This window comes from Bos taurus, chromosome 6 (genome assembly GCF_002263795.3).
Source record: "Bos taurus isolate L1 Dominette 01449 registration number 42190680 breed Hereford chromosome 6, ARS-UCD2.0, whole genome shotgun sequence".
Lineage (NCBI taxonomy): Eukaryota > Metazoa > Chordata > Mammalia > Artiodactyla > Bovidae > Bos > Bos taurus.
This window is the reverse complement of record NC_037333.1, coordinates 36878321-36901321: the sequence shown is the minus strand read 5'-3', so window position 1 is coordinate 36901321 and position 23001 is coordinate 36878321. Positions and strand designations below refer to the sequence as shown.

The 23001-nt window shown below is 36.6% G+C and overlaps 1 protein-coding gene and 1 long non-coding RNA gene across 4 annotated transcripts in view; one reads left to right on the top strand and one right to left on the bottom strand.

The window, feature by feature from the left end:
- Window positions 1–23001, bottom strand: part of LOC112447053 (uncharacterized) — a 210256-nt gene that overhangs the window by 10979 nt on the left and 176276 nt on the right. The gene's annotated exons all lie outside the window — the stretch shown is intronic.
- IBSP (integrin binding sialoprotein) lies at window positions 7448–21766 on the top strand. 3 transcript variants are annotated; one of them, XM_010806004.3, is made up of 7 exons: window positions 7463–7548; window positions 9919–9983; window positions 10078–10128; window positions 10224–10301; window positions 14688–14753; window positions 19972–20142; window positions 20700–21766. In XM_010806004.3, exons 2-7 carry the CDS (start codon window positions 9930–9932, stop codon window positions 21210–21212), a joined length of 933 nt encoding a protein of 310 aa, XP_010804306.1. In that variant the 5' UTR covers window positions 7463–7548; window positions 9919–9929; the 3' UTR covers window positions 21213–21766.

The following is a 23001-nucleotide window of genomic DNA, read 5'->3' as shown; positions in this document are numbered from 1 at the left end:
AGAACTGAGCCCTGAATGACCAGTCAGAGTTAGACAGACAAAGACAGCATGTGTCAGAGCCTAGAGAAAGAGACATGATATATAAGGAAGGAAATGAAATACTTTAGCATGGCTTGAGCTTAGTGTGAGACAGGAAATTAAAGGAATGGGACTGGAGTCATTTGTAAAAATCAATCACAAAGGGTCTTCTATGCAACTTTGAGAAGTTTAAATTTTATCCTGAGGATCCTAGAGTCATGGAGGATTTTAAGCAGATGTTGAAAATATATTACTGAAAATGCATTTTAGAAAGTTTATTTTGGCCACGGTTTGAAAAATAAAGAGGTTCTTATAGTAGCCTATGTGAGACAACAGTGGTCAAGTAAGATAACAGTTGTAGTGAAGGTGAATGGAAGTAAGATTTAAGGGGTGTGGAATTAATAGGACCACAGTGGGGGGGGGGGAGGGGTAAAGGACATACATGACAAGGATGATATCAAATTTCTAGTATGAGCAATTGGAAAAAAAAAAAAAACAGAAGGGCATCTGGGAATTTGAGATAATCTGGGAACTTCCAAGGGGATATTTCCATTATAAGTTTGATATGTATGACCCTGAAGGCAAGAGGAAAATTTGAATTAAAAAAAAAAAAGCCCAGCAGATGGATAAGTGAAACTATGGGAATGAAAAAGCTCATCCAGAAAGACTCTGGAGAATGTGAAGAGGAGATGGACAAGAACAGAAACCTGGAAATAACATTTAAAAGACAGCTAGAGAAAGAGGAGCGCATGAGAGTAGTTGACAAATAGCAGGTGGGGAGGAAAGAGGAAACGGGAGAATGCAGTACCATGTATGTGGGAGGGAGGTAGAACTCCAAAGAAGACATACAGATGGCTAACAAACACATGAAAAGATGCTCAACATCACTCATTATCAGAGAAATGCAAATCAAAACCACTATGAGGTACTATTTCACGCCAGTCAGAATGGCTGCGATCCAAAAGTCTACAAGCAATAAATGCTGGAGAGGGTGTGGAGAAAAGGGAACTCTCTTACACTGTTGGTGGGAATGCAAACTAGTACAGCCACTATGGAGAACAGTGTGGAGATTCCTTAAAAAACTGGAAATAGAACTGCCTTATGATCCAGCAATCCCACTGCTGGGCATACACACTGAGGAAACCAGAATTGAAAGAGACACGTGTACCCCAATGTTCATCACAGCACTGTTTATAATAGCCAGGACATGGAAGCAACCTAGATGTCCATCAACAGATGAATGGATAAGAAAGCTGTGGTACATATACACAATGGAGTACTACTCAGCCATTAAAAAGAATACATTTGAATCAGTTCTAATGAGGTGGATGAAACTGGAGCCTATTATACAGAGTGAAGTAAGTCAGAAAGAAAAACACCAATACAGTATACTAACGCATATATATGGAATTTAGAAAGATGGTAACAATAACCCTGTGTACGAAACAGCAAAAGAGACACTGATGTATAGAACAGTCTTTTGGACTCTGTGGGAGAGGGAGAGGGTGGGATGATTTGGGAGAATGGCATTGAAATACGTATAATATCATACATGGAACGAGTCGCCAGTCCAGGTTCGATGCATGATACTGGATGCTTGGGGCTGGTGCACTGGGACGACCCAGAGGGATGGTATGGGGAGGGAGGAGGGAGGAGGGTTCAGGATGGAGAACACATGTATACTTGTGGTGGATTCATTTCGATATTTGGCAAAATCAATACAATATTGTAAAGTTTAAAAATAAAAAAAAATTAAAAAAAAAAAAAAAGAACTTTTGAAAGAGCAGCATCAATTGCTATAGATGCTACCTAGGAGAGGGACTGAAAAGTGCTCACTACAACTAACCAGCAAGAACTCACTGGTTAACCAGAATGAAGTCATTGGTAATATTTACGTGCTAAGTTTCTACAGAATTATGGGGGCAGAGGCCACACTGCTGTGGGCTGAGAAATGAGCTGAAGGTGAAGCAGTTATATCATTAAATACTGGTATCTCTTAAGAAACTTGACTGTGAAGAGGAAGAGAAAAATATATGAGTAGCTAGCTAGGTGGGAATATTATGGATGAAGGGGGGTTTTGTTTCTTTGTTTTATGAAAGAAACTCAAACATTAAATTCCAGTGAAAGAGAGCCAATAGGGAGAAGTAGATGGTAAACTAGAGAGATAAACTCCCAGGGAAGGCTGTAGAGAGATCCAACCAGATTTAACTTTCATTCATTTATCTTTTTCTAAATCTTTTTTATTCAAAATTTGGAAGGAGACAAATTCAGAAACTTTCCCTTGGAGACAGGAACCACAACATAGAGAACAGTATATAAGTATTCTTGGTTTCACTAGTTTACCGTCTGCTAATAGCATTGTGTGCTAACATATTTGCCTTCTCCTTTAGAAAGGACAAGGAATTCATTGATACATCTCATTATTGTTCACCTGATGTCAGAAGATATGAGAACATCCAGTCTCATGTAAATAACCATAGATGTGGTTTTCCTGACTCTGTAAATAGCAATTTAAATAGATATAGTCCTTGCCCTCTAGAATCTCACAATAAAAAACAGATGACATGGACACACATCACCACCAACAGTACCACACAAGAGAATATGATGGTTCTTAAATAGGAATTTATACTAGGTACAGTTTGGTATTTGTTTTTTTCTGGCTATGGAATATGTGTAAGTTTTGCTGGGAAATTGAGTGTGGTTAGGAAAAGCATTACTTGACTTTCACATAAACAGGAGAGGCCTGGGAGAGAAGAGGGGAGGGAGAACTTGATTGGATTATAAACGCTAATCAAAATAAATGTATCTCTAGTGGCTCCCACCACCCAAGCTTATAATTCAAGAAGTCATAGCTATTGATTGATTACATAAAAGTCCAGAGAAATGCAGATGGAAAAATTAGGCAAAAGTTGAACAGGTAAGCCTGGTTGGAGGGCAAAAATGCATACTGGAAATAAAAAGGTTAAAGGGGTATGACACCGTAGATTGGGTAGAAAAGGGTCCAATGATGAAGTATCAAAGAGCAACCAGGCTGATGGTGAGATAGCTCAGTAGAAGAACACTGTAGATGGGAGGGTTGATGTCCAAACTACATACTACCTTTGGTTTCAGAGAGAAAGAGTGGATGAGGGAGACATGGAAGGAACAGTAGAAGGGTTTAGTAATAACTAGAATGTTGGCACACCCAGAATTTTTAGCATTTTTCTGATAGAGAAGACAAAACTTTGACATTTCTAATAGAAAATTCTAGGTTATTAAGATTTCAATTAAGAGCTGCAAAGAGACTTCACATGAAACTACGTTTTAGAATATTTATCTTCTTCTTTGTTGTTGCTGTTGTTCAGTCACTATGTTGTATCCGACTCTTTGTGACCCCATCAACTGCAGCACCCCAGGCTTCCCTGTCCCTCATTATCTCCTGGAGCTTGTTCAAACTCATGTCCCTTGAGTCAGTGATGCCATCCAACCATCTCATCCTCTGTTGCCCTCTTCTCCTTCTGCCCTCAATCTTTTCCAGCATTAAGGACTTTTCCAACGAGTCAGCTCTTTGCATCAGGTGGCCATCTACTTCTTAGACTTGGCTATTCATAAGTCAATACAGAGCATCTTGAACTCTATATTCTAGCAGGCAAGAAGTAATAAACAATGTTGGAAAGAAAAGTTGAGGGGCAGGGTTTTTAGACTGAGAGAGTTTAACCCAAGGTAAAAAACTAGCAAGAGACAACACCAGGACTTCAGCTCAATCTTTGATTCTAAATCCTGTGGTCACAGAAGTCTGGGGACGGAGAAATAGGCCACAGTAATATTCTATTCTAATATTACTACTATAACCTGGCGAGAAGTAATGAGAACTTGAACAAAGGCAGAAGCGATAAGAAAAGAGGGAGGATGGATTTCAAATAAACTGTGGAGGAAGCGTTAACAAGATTTGATACCTGAGTAAACATGGCAGGTAAGAAAGAAGTGTACATCACAATGAATGTGGGGTTTTTCCAGAAACGACTCATCAGACAGTGCAACTTAGCTGTGGCATCAATGAGATGAATGTATATTCATGTGGCATCTAAGAGAATCAGTTCATAACAACCTGTTTAAATAAAGACCATTATGATAGTGAGATTTCAACAAAAAGTTTTGTTGGATCAGCCGTGATTTAAAAAAAAAAAGCAGTAAGGATCTGTGATTTTTTTTCTAGCACCACTCCTTAGAATGTTCCAACTAGCATGCATGAATAAATGCAGCCAATTTAGATTAGAGGGTTCCTGGAAAGGACATATCAAGCTTAAATAATTTATAGAAAATAAGAGATTACAGAATATTAGAAACAGGAAAAGTCTTAAAGATCACTTAGTTCAATTATTTCCATTAAAAAAATAACTATGTACAGACCTCTACAAACATACAAAAGTGAAGAGCATAGTATAATGAATCTCCACTGACTTATCACCAATTTGATGATTATAAATTTATGACCAACCTTGTTTCATCTTTTTTCCCCACCCCGTGGTATCTGTTTCATCCATGAATATTTTAAGATTGAATCTCTAAAAGATGAGAATTCTTCTAAAAACATAATATCATTATACATAAAACTTAACAATAATTTCTTAATACCACAAAATATGCAATTAGCTGTCAACATTTCTGTTTCATAATTTCTCTAGAAATGTCTCTGAAATCTTTTTAATCTATATTTTCCCTTCTCTCTCTTTTTTTCAATTTCTCCTGCTAATAAGAGAGAAGCCAGGTAATATGTTTGATAAACTTTCCCACTTTCTGAACTTTGCTGAATGCATCCCAATGATGTCATTTTAAATAGTCATCTGTTTCCTATAATTTCTCCAGGTATAGAGATTTCATCAGGTTCAAGTCCTACTGATTGGGAAGAATGCTCCACAGGTGACGGAGGAACGATGGTCCAACTGACTGATGGTTAGTTCTTTTTTGGTGTGAAAATTCCCTTATTTTTAAAAGATGGCTTAAATTGAACTCTTCTTGAGGTTAAGTGGTTTACATGTTGGTAGAACAAACTTTCAGTCTTTTGATTCTCAGTTCTCAACCCCTTTTATCGTATCTTATACTATTAACAACTTACTGAGTGATTATATTGTACCAATTAACTCTGCTAGGAATTGCATGAGATGTGGCTGCACCAATTCTCAAAGTTACCCAAGCCCTAAGTCCAGAAATCATCCCAATCTTCTCCACTTCTCTTACTTCTACTGAGTCCTATTACTTTTATCTATTTAACATCACTTTTCTTTGCTCCATTCTTTCCATTCCCCACTGCTACTGCTTTAGTTTAGACTTTTACTGTTGCTTTTCTGGACCACTAAAATATCTTCTTGAAGTTCCCCCCCTCCACAACAATCTCGCTTCCCTCAATCCACCTCTTCCTTATCAACAAAAGATTTTTCCAAACTTCAATTCTAAATATATTGTTTTTCTGCTTTAATCTTTTGGGATTCTCTCATTTCCACGGTGGAGTCTGTACCCCTTAGCGCAGCCTAAGCCCCCTCCCTCATCTGGCCTTTGCCTATCTGACCAACCTCATCTGTCCCTACATCCACTCACTATATTCCAATCTATTGAATCACTGAAGTTTTTTCAATGTGCCAGCAAGGATACATAGCGATTAAAAGTAGACTATAGAACTGGACTTGACTTTAGTCCTTAGATTCCCCCATTTATTAGCCATCTAACCCAGGGCATACTTACCATCCCTGGGCCTCATTTGCCTCACCTGTAGATGGGAATAATCTCGTAGAATTGTTTTCTGTGTGGGAAGGATAAGTAAAATTGCACAAATGAAGAACTAGCATGAGAGAACTCAGTGAATACTAGATGCTGTTGGTATGTTTTCCGTATGCTTCCATATCCTTTAAACTCATTCCCAAGAATGTTTTTTCTCTTCCTTCTTGATAACATCTTATCTATGGATAGTAAATTCCTATTCTGATGTCACAGCCCGGCTCCATTGCTCATTTGTCATTTAGAATTAAAACACCATACATTCATAGCACCTCTAAACCTTGTCTATATTTTGACTGCTCTGCCCCAGATCCATCTACACGTGCATGCATGCTCAGTTGCTCAGTCATGTCCGACTCTGTGACCCCATGGATTGTAGCCCACCAGGCTCCTATGTCCATGGGATTTTCCAAGCAAGAATACTGGAGTGGGTTGCCATTTCCTCCTCCAGGGGATCTTCCTGACCCAGGGATTGAACCTGTGTCTCCTGCAATGGAGGCGGATTCTAAAATTTTTAAAGACGAAGACAGGATCTGTCTTGTTTTTGGCTCTCCATCCTGGAACATTTGCTTTCCATTGTCCTGGGTCAGTGGACAGTTTAGTAATTTAAAGTTTGGCAAGTTGAACTAAGATGGGGTTGAGTTGAATTTTTAGAGCTTATCCACTTGTCTTTACTATGAGTCTATATCTTTTAAACAACTTTTCTGAAACCAAAGACAATTTATCCAAAGCATCTAACAGGGTGACTGGCACATACGCTTAAAACTAGTATTTATTGATTTTTGGTTTCTCAGGTAGACGTCACAGTTAGAGGAAGGTTTGATGACTGGACAAGCAGAATATGCAAGCTATTTAGCTAAGTTTCTCTTTGCAAATTAAAAAATTCAGTACTTTAGTTTATCAATCAGTTTCTTGTGTGTCTGGTTTCCCTGAATCATTTCTATAACAACAGCTCACCCTTGCCAGCTCTAATCATTGTTTTCTATAACCATGGGAAAAAAATTAAATGTGAAAATGAACCGAAAAGAGGTATACGGAAGCCCAAGAAAATACACTGAGGTGACATTTCTTGCACAACGGAAAAAGACCATATAAGTAGATAGTCTAAAGTAGTTTATTTTACAAAGCAAAAAGTGCAACCTGCTTCTCAGTAGCAGGATTCTCAAAAACTTAGTATAAATTTTATACTCAGCAATATATCTCAGGAAATTAATTATACCAAATTTATGAGTCACTATTTGAATAATATAATTGATTTTAAAGTATTAATTGCTTATTAGCTCCTGTCTTTTATTATTTAGTTTTTCTTTTTTTACTAAACTAATAATGTAGGATTGTATCTGATTACAGTAAGTTTTCCTTCCTTTAAACATAGTGAAAATTTGTATGATTATGAAAATTTTAAATAGTTAAATCTCTTGCTATTTATTTTAATTCAAATCTAGTATATTTTTATATATATTCAGAATTCAAACTATTCATCTTCATCTTAACCTTCAATTAAATTCCACAATGCAAACCTCTTGGCACAGAACCACAGTTCATGTTTATTCAACTGAGCTTGTGTGTTGAGAAAGTGTGGAAGTTCGGGAGTTTTCTGGTGAGAATCCACATTCTGACATCACTTTGGCCATGACAGTGATTGGCTGTGGGAAGGCAAAAAAGAGTTTATAGCCCACAAGAGCAAGTGAATGAGTGAGTGAGAGAGCAGAGAGAGTATTCAATCTGTGTCACTCACTCCTGGGAGCCTGCCTTCTCACTCCAGCACTGCAAAAGGTAAGGTTTAATATAACAACTTCATTATCTTATAAATCAGGCACTCTGCATTTCACATCTCTGGGCTTGGTTTTGAACATTCTATTTAAATATAGATATTAACACATTGTAGAGAATTGCTATGTAATCTAACACTTGTTTACCATTAAACTAGTACCTCATGTTTTAGATTCTTTTGAAAAAGCTAAATTTATTAACCTGTGCTTGTAAATAAGCTCTTATTATTATATACATTAACTAGAAAATTATGCTTTCTACTTTCTATCTCTGTACCTGACAGATAACTGTTTTTACTCATTCTAATGCATTCAAGGTAACCTAACTGGAATACCATTTTGCATTTATAAATGTGCCTTGATGTATGTTGATTTCTCCATCAGTTCCCTAGTCTGTACTTCAGTTATAAACAATATTTTCCAAAATATGTATTTGGTTTCAAAGTGTTAACATCTCCTAGCTCTAAAATCCGAATGAAAAAATGCATAGTACTAGGGAAATAAATGATGCTGTTAGTTTATCATACTCTTCCCAATAAAAACTTGCAATTAGATTATCAAAACAGTCCTTTAAAATTTTTGGAATTGTTGTCCGGGTTAGTAGTGGGCACTATAGAGGTCTTTTGTTCTTGATGAATCACAAAGTAAATAAAATGAGATTTATGTAGGCAGCCGATTGCTGCCTAGGTGAGTCACTTGGTTCTTTTTATATTATTCCTGTTATATTTTCATCTAGTTGTTTTTAAGGTTTGTTATGAGAAATTTTATACTCCAAAATCTTTCTACAGTTTTATGTATTTACATTTTTAGCTCTTTAAGATACTGTAATTATTCCAACTCTTTTCATACAGCTACAGAGCAGTAATCTTCCTGTTTGTTGGTGGGCTTCATCAAGAACGGCCAAATTCAAAAGTATTATTCAGAGAACCTCAATAGCAATGAAAGCTTCTCAAACAGACAAGTCCCCTTCAGGGGAAAGCCTCTTTATTCCCATGTGGCCATCAAGAACTAAAGTAGACAGGACTGTGAGCAAGTTAACAAGCAACAAAATCAAAGACCCACTCTACCACAAAGACAGGCGACAGAGGATCCAAGACAGCTTTTCCAGGCCTCTAACCCTTCCCCTGTGTAATGTTCATTTTAGCTTCAGATACTCAATAAGGATGTGATAAATCATGACCAGTGATGATAAAATGCAGAGTCTATTTTCAGATATAGTATATGACATGGATTTCATACATTTTAAATATTACTTCTCCCAGTGTATTTATGGGGAAATTCTGATCCCCATTACATACTGCTCTTAAGCATTGCCAAAGCTGTCACTCTGGAGGAGAACTCTCTCAGTTAAGTGTGTTGGTGGCTTTCAGCAAAGTTTGTTCAACTTTTATTAAATTAGGATTTTTATCAAACAAAATAAAATTAGGATAGGATTTCACCATTGCTTTCCTTTACCTGTGAGAAATCTATATGGAACTGAGATCTTTGCAAGGCTGAAACCCCGTGACTGCTTACAAACTACTCCTATTCTGAGTAGGATCTTCTATGCAAGAGAGTTGCATCTTCTATTCCTCCATAGAATTGACTTGACTATTACCCTGACCCTGGAAAGGCCCACGTCCATTCCATAACAATCTCCCACACCAGTGATTATAAGCTTAAATGGAACTGGAGAACAATGTAATTTGAGGAAATTTGCCTCTGATACCCAAGATGAACTCGGATAACTTTTCTCATAGATTCTTCCTTAAATATGGATGTTAGGGTGCTATACGTTGTGAGAATAATATTTCACATATCATGGATTTTTCACACACATAAAAATTCAAGTATTCTAAGATACCCATGGAAAAATGCTCTTAGTCTTCATAGTACAAACAAACTTTTAGTTTAAAAGCTATATAGATGCTGGAAAGAGCCTGTAGGATAACTGGCATAAAAGTAATCATTCAAATGTATTCAAATTTTTCCTTAGTTTTTAATTATAAACAATACAAACAGGTCACATAACTACACCAGTTGGTGTTCCATGTCAATGGTATTATAAGGCCTCCTTACCCCAATGTGAAACACACTAAGCATTCAAACTCTGGCAGTGATGCAATGGATATTCATTTACAAATCAGATCAGATAGGTCAAAACCAAATATGGAACTCATGATTATTCAAATAGATGGATAAAGTCTATCTTCTACCACATACATAGAAGGAAAATTTTAAAACAAAAGCAGAAATTTGGTCCTAGTTAGTCAAAACTCTAATTGGACAAAAAATGAAAACAAATTAAATACATCTCCTAGTATGTGAAGTATGTGAAGAAAAGGTACATTCTTAGTTTTACTCATTAACTTTACCACTTCATTAATTCCAGTAGCAATCACCGAAATGAAGACGGTTTTAATTTTGCTCAGCATTTTGGGAATGGCCTGTGCTCTTTCAGTAAGTTCTTTACTAAAAACCTATAGCTACTTCCATTTTTTGTCTTTTGATATTAAAGAGAGAATATATAATAATTGATTGCTCTTTTAAACAGATGAAAAATTTGAATCGAAGAGCCAAATTAGAGGATTCTGAAGAAAATGGGGTAATTAATTTTAGCATAATTCCTTGGTTTGACTACACTTACTCTAGATTTATTGTACATGAAATATGAATATATCATTTATTGTGTTCATGCAGGTATTTAAGTACAGGCCCCAATACTATGTTTATAAGCATGGCTACTTTTATCCTGCTCTAAAACGATTTGCAGTTCAAGTAAGTATAAAAGTTAATTTTTTCTCACTCCTTATAATTGAAAAGGGATTGAATTTAACTCAAAACACTGAAAATTCAACTCTCACTGAAATTCAGCCAGAAAGACCACTTGCTAAAGCAGTCTGTTTTTAATATAATAAAGTTTCTTCCCAAGGTTTCTTATAAAGCAGAGCTATACACGCACAGAGAATAAACTCATTTGGGCCCAGTCTAGAATGATATAATGAAAGCACACGCCACGGAAGATCGAGTTCAGGTGTTTTGACTAATTCACTGACAAAGTGGACAATTTTATCAGCTGTTGACATTTAAGTCAGTGATGCAGCCATGAACTGCCATTTTATGTAGATTCAATACTGTCATATAGCTGTTTTATATCCAATAACATAGAGTCCTTTAATTTACAGGGAAATGAATTCATAAACAACAAAGACCATTACAAAATTCCTGATAATCTGTGGTTTGCTCAAGATTTTCTTAACCTTTGACCTGTGTAATTCACTAGAATAAGAATGGCTCAAGAATGCAAAGGAAAGACAAATTCATGAAGCGAACTAAAAAACTTGTGAGAAAAACAAAACATTCTTAAAATTTGTAAACAAACAAAAAATAACTAACCACTAAAAATAAGAGTTTCTGTTTATACTGGGTTACTACCTGTGAAGAGGGTTCTGAAAACTAGAGGGTGTGGTGCTGATTTTAAATAGACAACAAACCAGCATTGTGCTATTTTTATTACTGTACAGTTTGGGTTCAGGGCACCAATTATGCACCATCTGACCCAGGACTTCTGAGACACTAAAAGCAGTCAGGACGCCGAAAACTATGCCTCAGCACAGTGGCTTGGCATAACATCCTGCCATATGTTGAGCTAACCCATTTCTAACTCATACAATGATAGGAAATGATCATTTTAAAGTATTTCTAGCACCATAATAATTATGGGGAATGTGTGTAGCCGCAGAAATATGAGCATGGTTGATACAAGCATTGTGGGTTTTCAGAATTGCCTTCCATTCTTTGGTTTGCCCATAAATATAACAGTGCTCATTTGAAATTTCGTTGTCTTTCTTAAACTAAATGATAATACATTCAAATTTTGGACCACTTCCTCAACTTTTCTAAAATATCATATAGAGATATTCCTATCTAGAAAATTTTACAGATATATACATGCGGTCCAATTCAAATGTCCACACTGAAAAGATATTAGGAAAGGTTATATTTTTCCTTATTGATAGACCCAAACTTCATAGATCTTTAAGCGGATCTTTAATATTCAAAATTGCTACAGACTGTATGCAGATAGGTCTATCTCAAGCAATGCAGAATTTGTAAATAAGAGAGTTGTTTTAAAATAGAATTCATAACACAACATTGTAAATCAACTATACTCCAACAAAATTTTTTTTAAAAAAGAAAAACTAAATTAATTAAATAAGTAAAATAGAATCCAATAAATATATCTTGCAATCTAACAGTCTGAGCTAGTACTGATGATCTACTGTTCCACTTTACAAAGTTTGATTTCCAAGATGTTTCTCCTTGCATGTCTATTTATATGCTTCCATAGCTCTTAATTACTCATTTTCTTAAGTCTATTAAGTATCTAGTACCCAGATTATCACCCCCAAAATCATTAAGCTTCGTTGGCTTTGACATTCATGTTATATTCAGATGGAATCTTTGTTTATATACAATCATTTCCAAAATACCAATATGCATGAAATATATTGATTGCCAGGCTATCAACCTATTGCAGTTTATCTGCTTGGCTATAGAAATGGAAGTATAAATAAGGGTTTTTTTGCTATTGCTACGTCACTTCAGTCATGTCCAACTCTGTGCAACCCCATAGACGGCAGCCCACCAGGCTCCCCCATCCCTGAGATTCTCCAGGCAAGAACACTGGAGTGGGTTGCCATTTCCTTCTCCAATGCATGAAAGTGAAAAGTGAAAGTGAAGTCGCTCAGTCGTGTCTGACTCTTAGTGACCCCATGGACTGCAGCCTACCAGGCTCCTCCGCCCACGGGATTTTCCAGGCAAGAGTACTGGAGTGGGGTGCCATTGCCTTCTCCGTAAATAAGGTTAATACCCTAATTTAATTTTTAATTCCTTAAAAAAAGGAAACTTTTTTTTTTATGATTAAAACATTTGATTAGTGTGTGAACTCTTAGACAGCAAGGACTTTATCTTATATTTCTTTTATCAGACTCATTTCAGTTATTACAGTACTTGATGTGGAAAAACTGCCCATATTTCCAACTTCTTCTCTTGCTATGATTCTGATTATCAGTACAACACCTGGAATGTGTCTTCTGGAATTGAATAAATCCAGTAAGGATAGAGGTTGGAAGGAGTATATGAAAGACTTCCAGAAGGATCCATAGGACTTAGTAACAACTTGGTAATAAGGCCTAATTGAAAGAAAGGAAAATAAAATGCTGAGGCTTCAAGGCATTTCAAGCAGTTTTTAAATTGTCCTTACGTAGATACTAATTGAAGAGTGATGTGGTTGAAGTAGAATGAAAGCTAGGGGTGAGGAAGCTTGTAAAATGATTAAAACACTCCCACTGAGTATGATTTCAACACCTTTAGACCATGAAATTTTTGTAACTTGTTTTATGTCCCTGGATAAGTTCCAGAGTTTCCTGGTTTATAGTCTATGGGAACTTGAATAGAATTTTTATCCTGCTGTTGTATGAAAATTGAATAAATCTTAATTACATTTAAAAAACCACTCCTGCTGAGACAAAATATGCTACACAAATAAGCTGTTCTCTCTATATATAATTTAACTAACAAATAGAAATAGTTTCAATAGAACCTTATGCTTTTTTCACCTCTGGCTAGGGAAGGCACAGCCATTAAGGTCATGGCAGTGGAAGAGTCAGTCTAATTGTTCTCTTTTCCACCCAAGGTTATTCCTGGCTCAAGGGGAGAAGCATTCCTTTCCTTTGGTATATGGTGTGGCCACCTGAAGAATGAGCCCAATAGGCAGAGACCTGAGCAGTACTGGGACATAAATATTCCCTCAACCGATCTCTCACCCTAAGGTTCTTCTATAGCTATGTTTTCTAAGACCCACCGTACTTCACAAGTCACCAGAATCAAAGATAAATTTTCAGGGCAGAAAATGATAGAATCTTATGTTGGGCTTTTACTTATACCAAGGAGAAATAGTGGTTGCAGAAAAAGAAGGAAAATTCAATTGGGATTACCATTTCCTTTTAAAAAATAGCAAAGTTGGGACCTCTCTGGTGGCCCAGTGGCTAAGACTCTGAACTCCCAATGCAGGAGGCCTGCGTTCAATCTCTGGTCAGGGATTGTGGCCCTACATGCCACAACTAAGAACTGTAAATATACATAAATATTTATGTATAAATAAATACATAAATACAAAAATAAATATTTTAAAAAACATAGCAAAGCTCATTAAATTTTATTTTTATATAGACTCCTTGGTTTCATTTATTCTCATTCAATATTGAGCTTTCTAGAGAAATGGTACTCATAAATTTCCTAAATAGGTAAATTAATTTCTCTTCTTATATAACATATCTCTCATATGAATTTTTCTCTCATAAAGTTTTATAGACACACACACACTTCAATTTAGGAATGGCTTTAATTAGATTAAAAGGTACTAAAATTATATGCAAATTTAATTTCAAGTCAAAGTCTAATTTAAATTCACCAGGAGAACTCATCATTTAAGAAAATCATCCAGGTGGTGCTACTGATAAAGAACCTACCTGCAGTGCAGGAGAAAAGGAGACACAGGTTAGATACCCAGGTTGGGAAGAGCTCCTGAAGGACGGTGTGGCTACCTGCTCCAGTATTCTTGCCTGGAGAATCCCATGGACAGAGGAACCTGGCGGGCTACAGTCCATAGGGTCACACAGAGTCAGAGAAGACTGAAGAGACTTAGCACACAAAAACTTATATTTTGTAATAAGTCTAATTATCATTTCATTCATATTTTATAAAGAAAATGAAACAATGATACCTATGTTATAGCTTAAGATTTGCCTTGAACGGGTTGGAGAATTCAGCCATTGTGAGCTTCAGATTCCTTTTCTGTAAAATAAAAAAATTGGACCAGATAATCCTCTCATTCTCTCAGAGCTAAGTCATTCTGCCATTCATTGCTTAGTTTTTACATACAAAATGTTTCAATATATTGTCAATACTTTCGAAGTTAAAAATGGAGTATTTCAAAGCATATCCTGGTCACTGTAAAATTCCCGTTTTTCTCTAACCTCATTTCATATATGTCTAGTCTCCTCATATCTTTCTCACAGTAGCTGAGAACTGTTCTAAGTAAATAAATATATATGTACCTATATTCATATGTGTATGGATTCATGTATACATATTTTTTAGAGCAGTAGTGACTCATCTGAAGAAAATGGAAATGGTGATAGCTCAGAAGAGGAAGAGGAAGAAGAGGTAAGGAATTTCTTCAGTCTTTTTTTTTTTCCATAACAAACCAGGCAGCACAAAATAAATAGAAAACTGGTTTCCTGTAGCTTAGACTCAGCAAATAGCCATTTCCAGCTTACCAATTGCCCCCAGTCTTCTATTTTGGAGAAGGGGGATATTATTTAAATTAAAATTAACTAAAACGACCTGTTTAAAACACTATTACAATTTGGGGTTAAAGTTACCTGTAAGTGGTACATGAATACAAAAGTATCTCTATTTTAAGTGGAAGAAATGTTGATTCTGAAAAAAAGGAAGAAAGCATTATTTACATTTATAGATGGACAGAGTGTGATGATAAAAGATAAATACATAATGATCCTAAAGTTAGTGCAATACTTGTTTTATGTATTGCACTAGTTAATAAGGACTGAACTTTAAAAATTCAATTTGATGAGTGTGTAGTATAAGAAAGTCATAGATTCTTTACAGTGTTACTGTGATTCATCTGCCTTTCTTTTTTTTTAATGTTAATTTATTTATGGTTGTGCTGGATCTTTGTTGCTGTGTGCAGGCTTTCTCTAGTTGTGAGTGGGGCTACTCCAGTTGCAGCGCTCGGGTTTCTCATTGTGGTGGCTTCTCTTGTCGCGGTGAGCAGGCCCAGTAGTTGTGGTCCATGGGCTTAGTTGCCCTGTGGCTCGTGGGATCCTCCCAGACCAGGGATCGAACCCGTGTCCCCTGAATTGGCAGGCAGATTCTTAATCACTGGACCAGGGAAGTGCCTCATCTGCCCTTCTTGACTCACACAGTAGGGTTGTTCTTTTTAATTGGAATTTCATATGTCTTTTTGTCTAATAATAAAATTCATGTCCTTGCAGAAATGCCAAGATGTAGAAATATCTTCCTATAAAGTACTACAAATTAGTGTAGTTCATGGCTAAAATTCATCTACATAACCTGGAAATTGTACTAACATGTTTACAGCTGATATCCTTGCCCATGCAAACTACTATTTAGGTACATTTTCCTGGATAGTCAATTATAGCTATCCACTGGTTTGAGAACCTTCTAAATTCAGGTATTCTTAGGTGCTATTTATGAAGGCACAATGACAGTCCAAAATGGATCATGGATAAATTCTGCTATCCTGAAAACAAAGTGGTGTGGGAACTTTAAAAGTGACAAATAATTAGTTTAATTTTTTGAACCATAAAATAACATTTTCAGTACCATAATTTAACCCAATAGCTTTTAAAGGAAGACCTTACAAGAATGTCAAGCCAGTACCAGGAAAAATGCCACCTACTGCCTGGAGTTCCACATACTAATCTTACACAAGAACTAAGTTAGGGTAATCCATTTAACTACAGCTGTTTGCTGTACAGTGACTGTAAAATTGCCTTACCAGCTAGACTTCCCAATTGGATTGCATACCTTTTGGCAATGGTTCTTCATTTGTTGTAATGGTGGTTGGGGATGGAGGAAGATTAAGAGTCCTTCAGGACTCTGATGAAATCTCACCTACTCAATATTTTCCCAACAGTCTGTGAACATTTCTAGTCCTCTCAGAACTTATCTGCAAACTCCCCATGACCCAGGACACTTGAGACCACAGGTTACATCCCCTGCTTTGAGGATGAACAGTGTTGTAATCTCTTTTGCATCTCTTCACGCTGCCCAGCTCAGTTTCTTATACATATTTAGTGCCAAGTCAATATTTGGTGGTTTGGTTTTAGAACTTCAGAGGAATAAATGCTCCAAAGACCATTCATCCAAAGTGTTAATGGAAAACGGTGTGAATAAAACTTGTAGTCTTCCATCCTGAAGATAATTTAGAACTTCTTTTTTCCCCATCTCTTCTCTAAAATTTCACTGGCAATTTAGGTTAAATACAGAGTCCCCAGGAATTGTAGTTCCAGGATCAGGTGCTTAGGCATATTTTCTACTTCATGATTACACATTTTTTTTCCCCTCTCCTAAATTATCCAGTCTCATCTTTTAAAGTTTTATTGACACATTGGCTTCTGTTGTGGCTCAGCTGGTAAAGAATCAGACTGCAATGTGGGAGACTTGGGTTCAATCCCTGGGTTGAGAAGATCCCCTGGAGAAGGGAAAGGCTACCCACTCCACTATTCTGGCCTGGAGAATTCCATGGACTAGTCCATGGGGTCACAGAGTCAGACACAACTGAGCGACTTTCACTTTCAATATACATAACACAATTATCATAAGTTTGTTGATGATTGAATTTCAGAAATTGAACACCTTAAGTATTACTCAGAACCTATAGAAAAAGCAGCACATGCCTTGTGCTCCATTCCATTCATTAACCAACCCCCACCAAGGGCAAATGCTATGATGACTCCTATCAGAAAGATTGTTTTTGGCTCAGTGTTTCATTCATATACACACATATATGTATGGAATCATGCAGCATATACTCTTGTACATGTAGCCTCTTTCACTCTTAGCTTCAGAGACTGACCCATATGATTCTGTAGTTGCAAATCATTTGTTCTCAATATCAGTATTTCATCACGTCTGTGTATCACAATGTGCTAACCTCCTGTTGATGGGCAGTTAAGGAGTTTTCAGATTTGGCCTGTGACCAAAGAGTGCTGCTGTGAATGTTCTAGTACTCCTTCTGGTGAACATATGCATTCATTTCTGGAGGCCACTTTACCTAGACATGAAATGTGTATGTTGAAAGGTCTGCATATATTCATCCTGAGGAGATGTCACCAATAGCTTCCCACAGCCGAGATACTAATATAAACTCCCACTATCCCTATAGGAGCATTCCATCAACTCTACATTCTCATCCACACATGTTTCTTTCAGTCATTTTAGTCTTTCTAGTGGGTTAATAATACACTCAAGTACAAATGACTGCTAATTTTTCTATTCAAAAAGATATTTGAGGCCCAGGGCTTCCCTGGTGGCTCCGATGGCAAAGAATTCACCTGCAATGCAGGAGACCTGGGTTTGATCCCTGGGTCAGGAAGATCCTCTGGAGAAGGGAATGGCTATCTACTCCAACATTCTTGCCTGGAGAATTCCATGGACAGAGGAGCCTGGTAGCCTATAGTCCATGGGGATGCAAGGAGTTGAACATGACAGAGCGACTAACACACACACATCCATCAAAAGTTTGACCTACTTTCCTTTTTAAGTCATTGCAGCAGGACAACCTTAAATAAGTACCAGAAAAAGAAAGGGTGTCGTAGGAGAAAATAGAGAATCCTACGAATTGGGAGTCTGGGTCTGTGGTCACGACCCTGCTGCTAATGAGCTGCCATGTCTTTGACCTCATGTAGTCATTTGTCCCACTGGACCTCAGATTTTCACTTGTGAAACAAGTGTGAAGGACCCAATCTGTGTATTTTCCTACCCAAAAAAGCTTTCCTCTTTCTCCCCTAAAAGGTTTAGTCTGTTGGACTAAAGCATATAAACATGAAAAAGTAAATAAACAGTATGATGTTTGTGGAATATTTGACAAAGTTAGCTTGGAGACTGTTTTAAGGTGGACTCTAGTAGTCCCAAGCATTCACTGAAACAGTAAAATTTACATATCTATGAAACAGACATAGTTTTTTTAGTAATAAGAAAAGCTAAATGTGGCTTTTGTTTGTTTGTTTTGAAGTCTTAAAATATAAGATGCCTAGTTAAAAGTTATCCTAACATACAATCTCTTTAAAAATGCATTGAAATAAATTCACTTTTCTAGTACTCATTTAAACTAAATAAATTCTCTGTGTATGAATTCCTGACTTTCAATACTAGCTATGAATTACTTTGGGAGATTAACTCAGTCTACAGTTTATTGCCTAACAACATGGAGTAAAGACAAAACAGTAAAATACTGAAGATGATAAAAATATTCATAGAGAAGTAGTAATTTTTAGAAAACATCTTCCTACAATAACATAATACATTAGTAAGAATTTATTGGAGTTAGCAGATGGAGTTTGAATTTAATATATTTCTTTTCCTTTAAATACTCTTGAAAGTAAATGAAATACATTCACTTCTTTTTTTTATAGTACATAAGACATGCAATTAACTTGTTTGAAGAGAAGGGGTTCTATATAAAAAAAAATTCCTTAAAATAAAAACATCCTAGATTTAGTGTCAGCAATTCACATAAATCCTCCTCCTCATCAAAAATCATCATGGTACAATAAAAGGGCTCAATTTTTCTTTTAGTTAGAAAGATACAGTTTCATCATTCACCATAAGAATTTAGTTAATTATTTAATTTATCCAAGCTCACTTTCCTTTTCTAAAGAGTGTAAGTAATAATCTTACCTTACAAGGCTACTCTAGGGAATAAGAAAATAAGTCTAAATTCCTCAGCTTATTTGTCATCAAATACAATAATTAATGTACTATTATGTCATCAGTTCAGTTCAGTTCAGTCGCTCAATCGTGTCCGACTCTTTGAGACCCTGTGAATTGCAGCACGCCAGGCCTCCCTGTCCATCACCAACTCCTGGAATTTACTCAAACTCACATCCATCGAGTCGGTGATGCCATCCAGCCATCTATCCTCTGTCATCCCCTTCTCTTCCTGCTCCCAATCCCTCCCAGCATCAGAGTCTTTTCCAATGAGTCAACTCTTTGCATGAGGTGACCAAAGTACTGGAGTTTCAGCTTTAGCATCGTTGCTTCCAAAGAAATCCCAGGGCTGATCTCCTTCAGAATGGACTGGTTGGATCTCCTTGCAGTTCAAGGGACTCTCAAGAGTCTTCTCTAATACCACAGTTCAAAAGCATCAATTCTTCAGCACTCAGCTTTCTTCACAGTCTGACTCTCACATCCATACATGACCACAGGAAAAACCATAGCCTTGACTAGACGGACCTTTGTTGGCAAAGCAATGTCTCTGCTTTTGAATCACAGTAGTTATTAATAAGACTTCAAGAGCCTAAGCTATATATAGTATGATACCATAGAGTCAGATGTGCTGAAATTATTATATAAATATTTTTGAATTGATTAAGTAGAATACAGAATATCTAAAACACACCATAGTGAGGTAAACAGGGTGAAAATACTTTGAATTCCAAGAAGTGAGAACTGCAACTGGCATAAGAGGAAGCAGAAGTGTCAACACTGGGCGACCAGACGGCTGAGGGAAACCATCAGCCATTGTTATTTTCCTAATAATGGTTCATGACTCCAACAAATCTTGAGTTATCTTTCAGCTAAAATAATTTTTTCTTGCTCTGGACATTTTCAACAGGAGACTTCAAATGAAGAAGGAAACAATGGAGGGAATGAAGATTCTGATGAAAACGAAGACGAAGAATCAGAGGCTGAGAACACCACCCTTTCCACTACCACACTTGGCTATGGAGAGATTACACCTGGAACTGGAGACATAGGTCTAGCTGCCATCTGGCTTCCCAGGAAGGTAATAATTCCTCCAAAATGTTCAATCTGCTTTCCTTTTTTACTGAAGTTCGAGGTTATCCTGACACTATACATACAGTATTTTATATTCTCTTCATTAACTTGATGAAAAAGTAAGAGTGGGTACAATATCCCTGTTTACAAATAAATAAGGAGAGATCTTTTCCCAGGCAAGATGTCTTCCCATGTTCTTACACTGACTTTTCAACATTTTCACAGAAGACTAAGGCCAAGCATCTTAACAATGGATAAAAAGTGCTGAGAGATACCATTGTGTTTCCAAGGCAGAGAAAGCGGGTAGCGAAGTTATAGAAAGCATCTCCCACAGAAAAGACTTATTTATCAAGTGGCTTTTTCTCCATCAGCATCTAATGACAAAAGTTCTAATTCTGAATTTAAAACCTCCACCAGTTCTTTTGTAAGTTAAACTGGTTTCAATTCAAAATTACATGTAGTACAAAGATGTCAGTACAGAAAGCTTGTGTTGGATGAAACAATGGCCTTAAATTTTATGTTTTTCACACCTAGATTTGAATTCTTTCAAACTTTTCCTTATAGGCTGGGGCTACAGGAAAGAAGGCTACAAAAGAGGATGAGAGTGATGAAGAAGAAGAGGAAGAAGAAGAGGAAGAAAATGAGGCAGAGGTGGATGATAATGAGCAAGGCATAAATGGCACCAGCAGCAACAGCACAGAGGTAGACAATGGCCATGGCAGCAGTGGTGGGGATAATGGAGAGGAAGACGGTGAAGAAGAAAGTGTCACTGAAGCCAATACAGAAGGAATCACTGTGGCTGGAGAGACCACTACTTCTCCAAATGGTGGGTTTAAACCTACAACCCCACACCAGGAGGTCTATGGGACTACCCCACCACCGTTTGGGAAAATCACCACCCCTGGGGAGTATGAACAAACAGGCACCAATGAGTATGACAATGGGTATGAAATCTATGAAAGTGAGAACGGAGATCCTCGTGGGGACAATTATCGAGCCTATGAGGATGAGTATAGCTACTATAAAGGGCGTGGCTATGACAGCTATGATGGTCAAGATTACTACAGCCACCAGTGAAGGCCCAGACTGGGATGAGTTCACCCATTCTGGGATTTTGTGTGGCTACCGTTTTCAAAGTTCAACTCAGGAAGGTGCAACATAACAAATGTGCATTTTATAATGTGGAATGGTGCTACTGTTCCAAAGTGGTTTTCTATAATTGCTTCTGCAAGTAATGGGCTTCTTATTGCTTTTCCCTACTATGTTATTGAAAGGTCGTAAATCAGGGCCATTCATCAAGTGGTAAACCAATGCATGAGATAGTATGTGATTGAGTATTTTGAGGTTGTAGTCCTATAAATAGTAATTTTAATGTGTTTCCACTAACTGCTAAAACATATTCTGTGCAATAGCTGCTTCTTAGAAGAGATTAGATTCACTAACATTAGTGACACTGTATACAATAAATGTGCAGTTCTTTAATCTTTAGTGTGTGATTAAAGTGTGATTTAAAGTGATTAAATATACTGTCACTGTATATTAGGTTTAATTATCACTGTCATGTATTTTTATGTGACCTGTATGTATATTGTATCTATGGATTTTATCACAAATAAAAATGCAACCCTTCAGATGTGTTATAATTATGAAGAAAAATGAGAGATTCAGGATGGAAAAAGGTGAGACCAGAGGGAGGACAATTCAGCTAAAGGACAAAAGTTTATTTCTACTATGGTTTAAAACTCAGAAAGACTATAGACATTTTCTCATGGATAAATGAACTTGACTAAGATTTTTGACATGTTTGTGGGCAGGGTCGGCCATGTATATCAAGGTAAACAGCTTTTATTAGACTTGCCAGATTTTACGAATACAAATGTAGGATACCTAAATTTGAATCTCAGATAAATAATGAGTAACTCATTAGTATGAGGATGTGTCATGCAATATTTGGCCTTTGTGAACTATTTGGGACATATTTGTACTAAATGAATGATTTATTATTTGAAATTTAAGTTTAATTGAATGTCCTGTGTTATATCTGGCAACCCCATACCTATTTGATTTGATTTTAGGTAGGATAGGGGTGGGATGAGGTAGAAAACTCTTACACATATGTCAACCCATCATCTCCTAACTTTTTATTATGAAAAAAACCAAGCCTTCAGAAAGGTTGGGTAACTAGTACATGAGCACCTAGATTCACCAATGGTTAACATTTTGCCACATTTATCTCTATTTCTGTGTGCCTATCTTCATATGTGTACATATGTTTGTTGTTGTTCAGTCATTCAGTCTTGTTCGACTATTTGCGACCCCATGGACTGCAGCATGCCAGGCTTCCCTGTCCTTTACCAAGAGAGATATACATATACACACATACATACATATATACTTTGCCAAACCATTAAAGAGTGATTGTAGACATCATGGAATCATAATGCTTTACCCTTAAATACTTCAGCATTTAGTATTAGAACAAGGAATTCTCCTATATAGCTGCCATATCATTCTCATTCTCAAGAAATTTAACATAAATATGCTAATATTTTCTAATACACAGTCCATATTCAAATTTTCCCAATGATTCCCATAATATCACTTATTGCTAACTCAGTAAATCCTCACAAAACTTTATCAGGTAGGTTTCATTGTCATTGCCAATATTATTGACAAAGGGGCTGAGGAACAAAGAGGTTAAGCAGCTTGCACCAGATCATTACGGCAAAACTGAAGTTAAGACATAGGTAGCCTAGCTTTAGGATCTGTTTCTTAACCATTAGCCAATGTTCATCAGGAATGCTATATTCGTTAGTATGTATTCATTAGGAATGGATGTTAAGCCATGAGTGGTCAGAAAATCTTT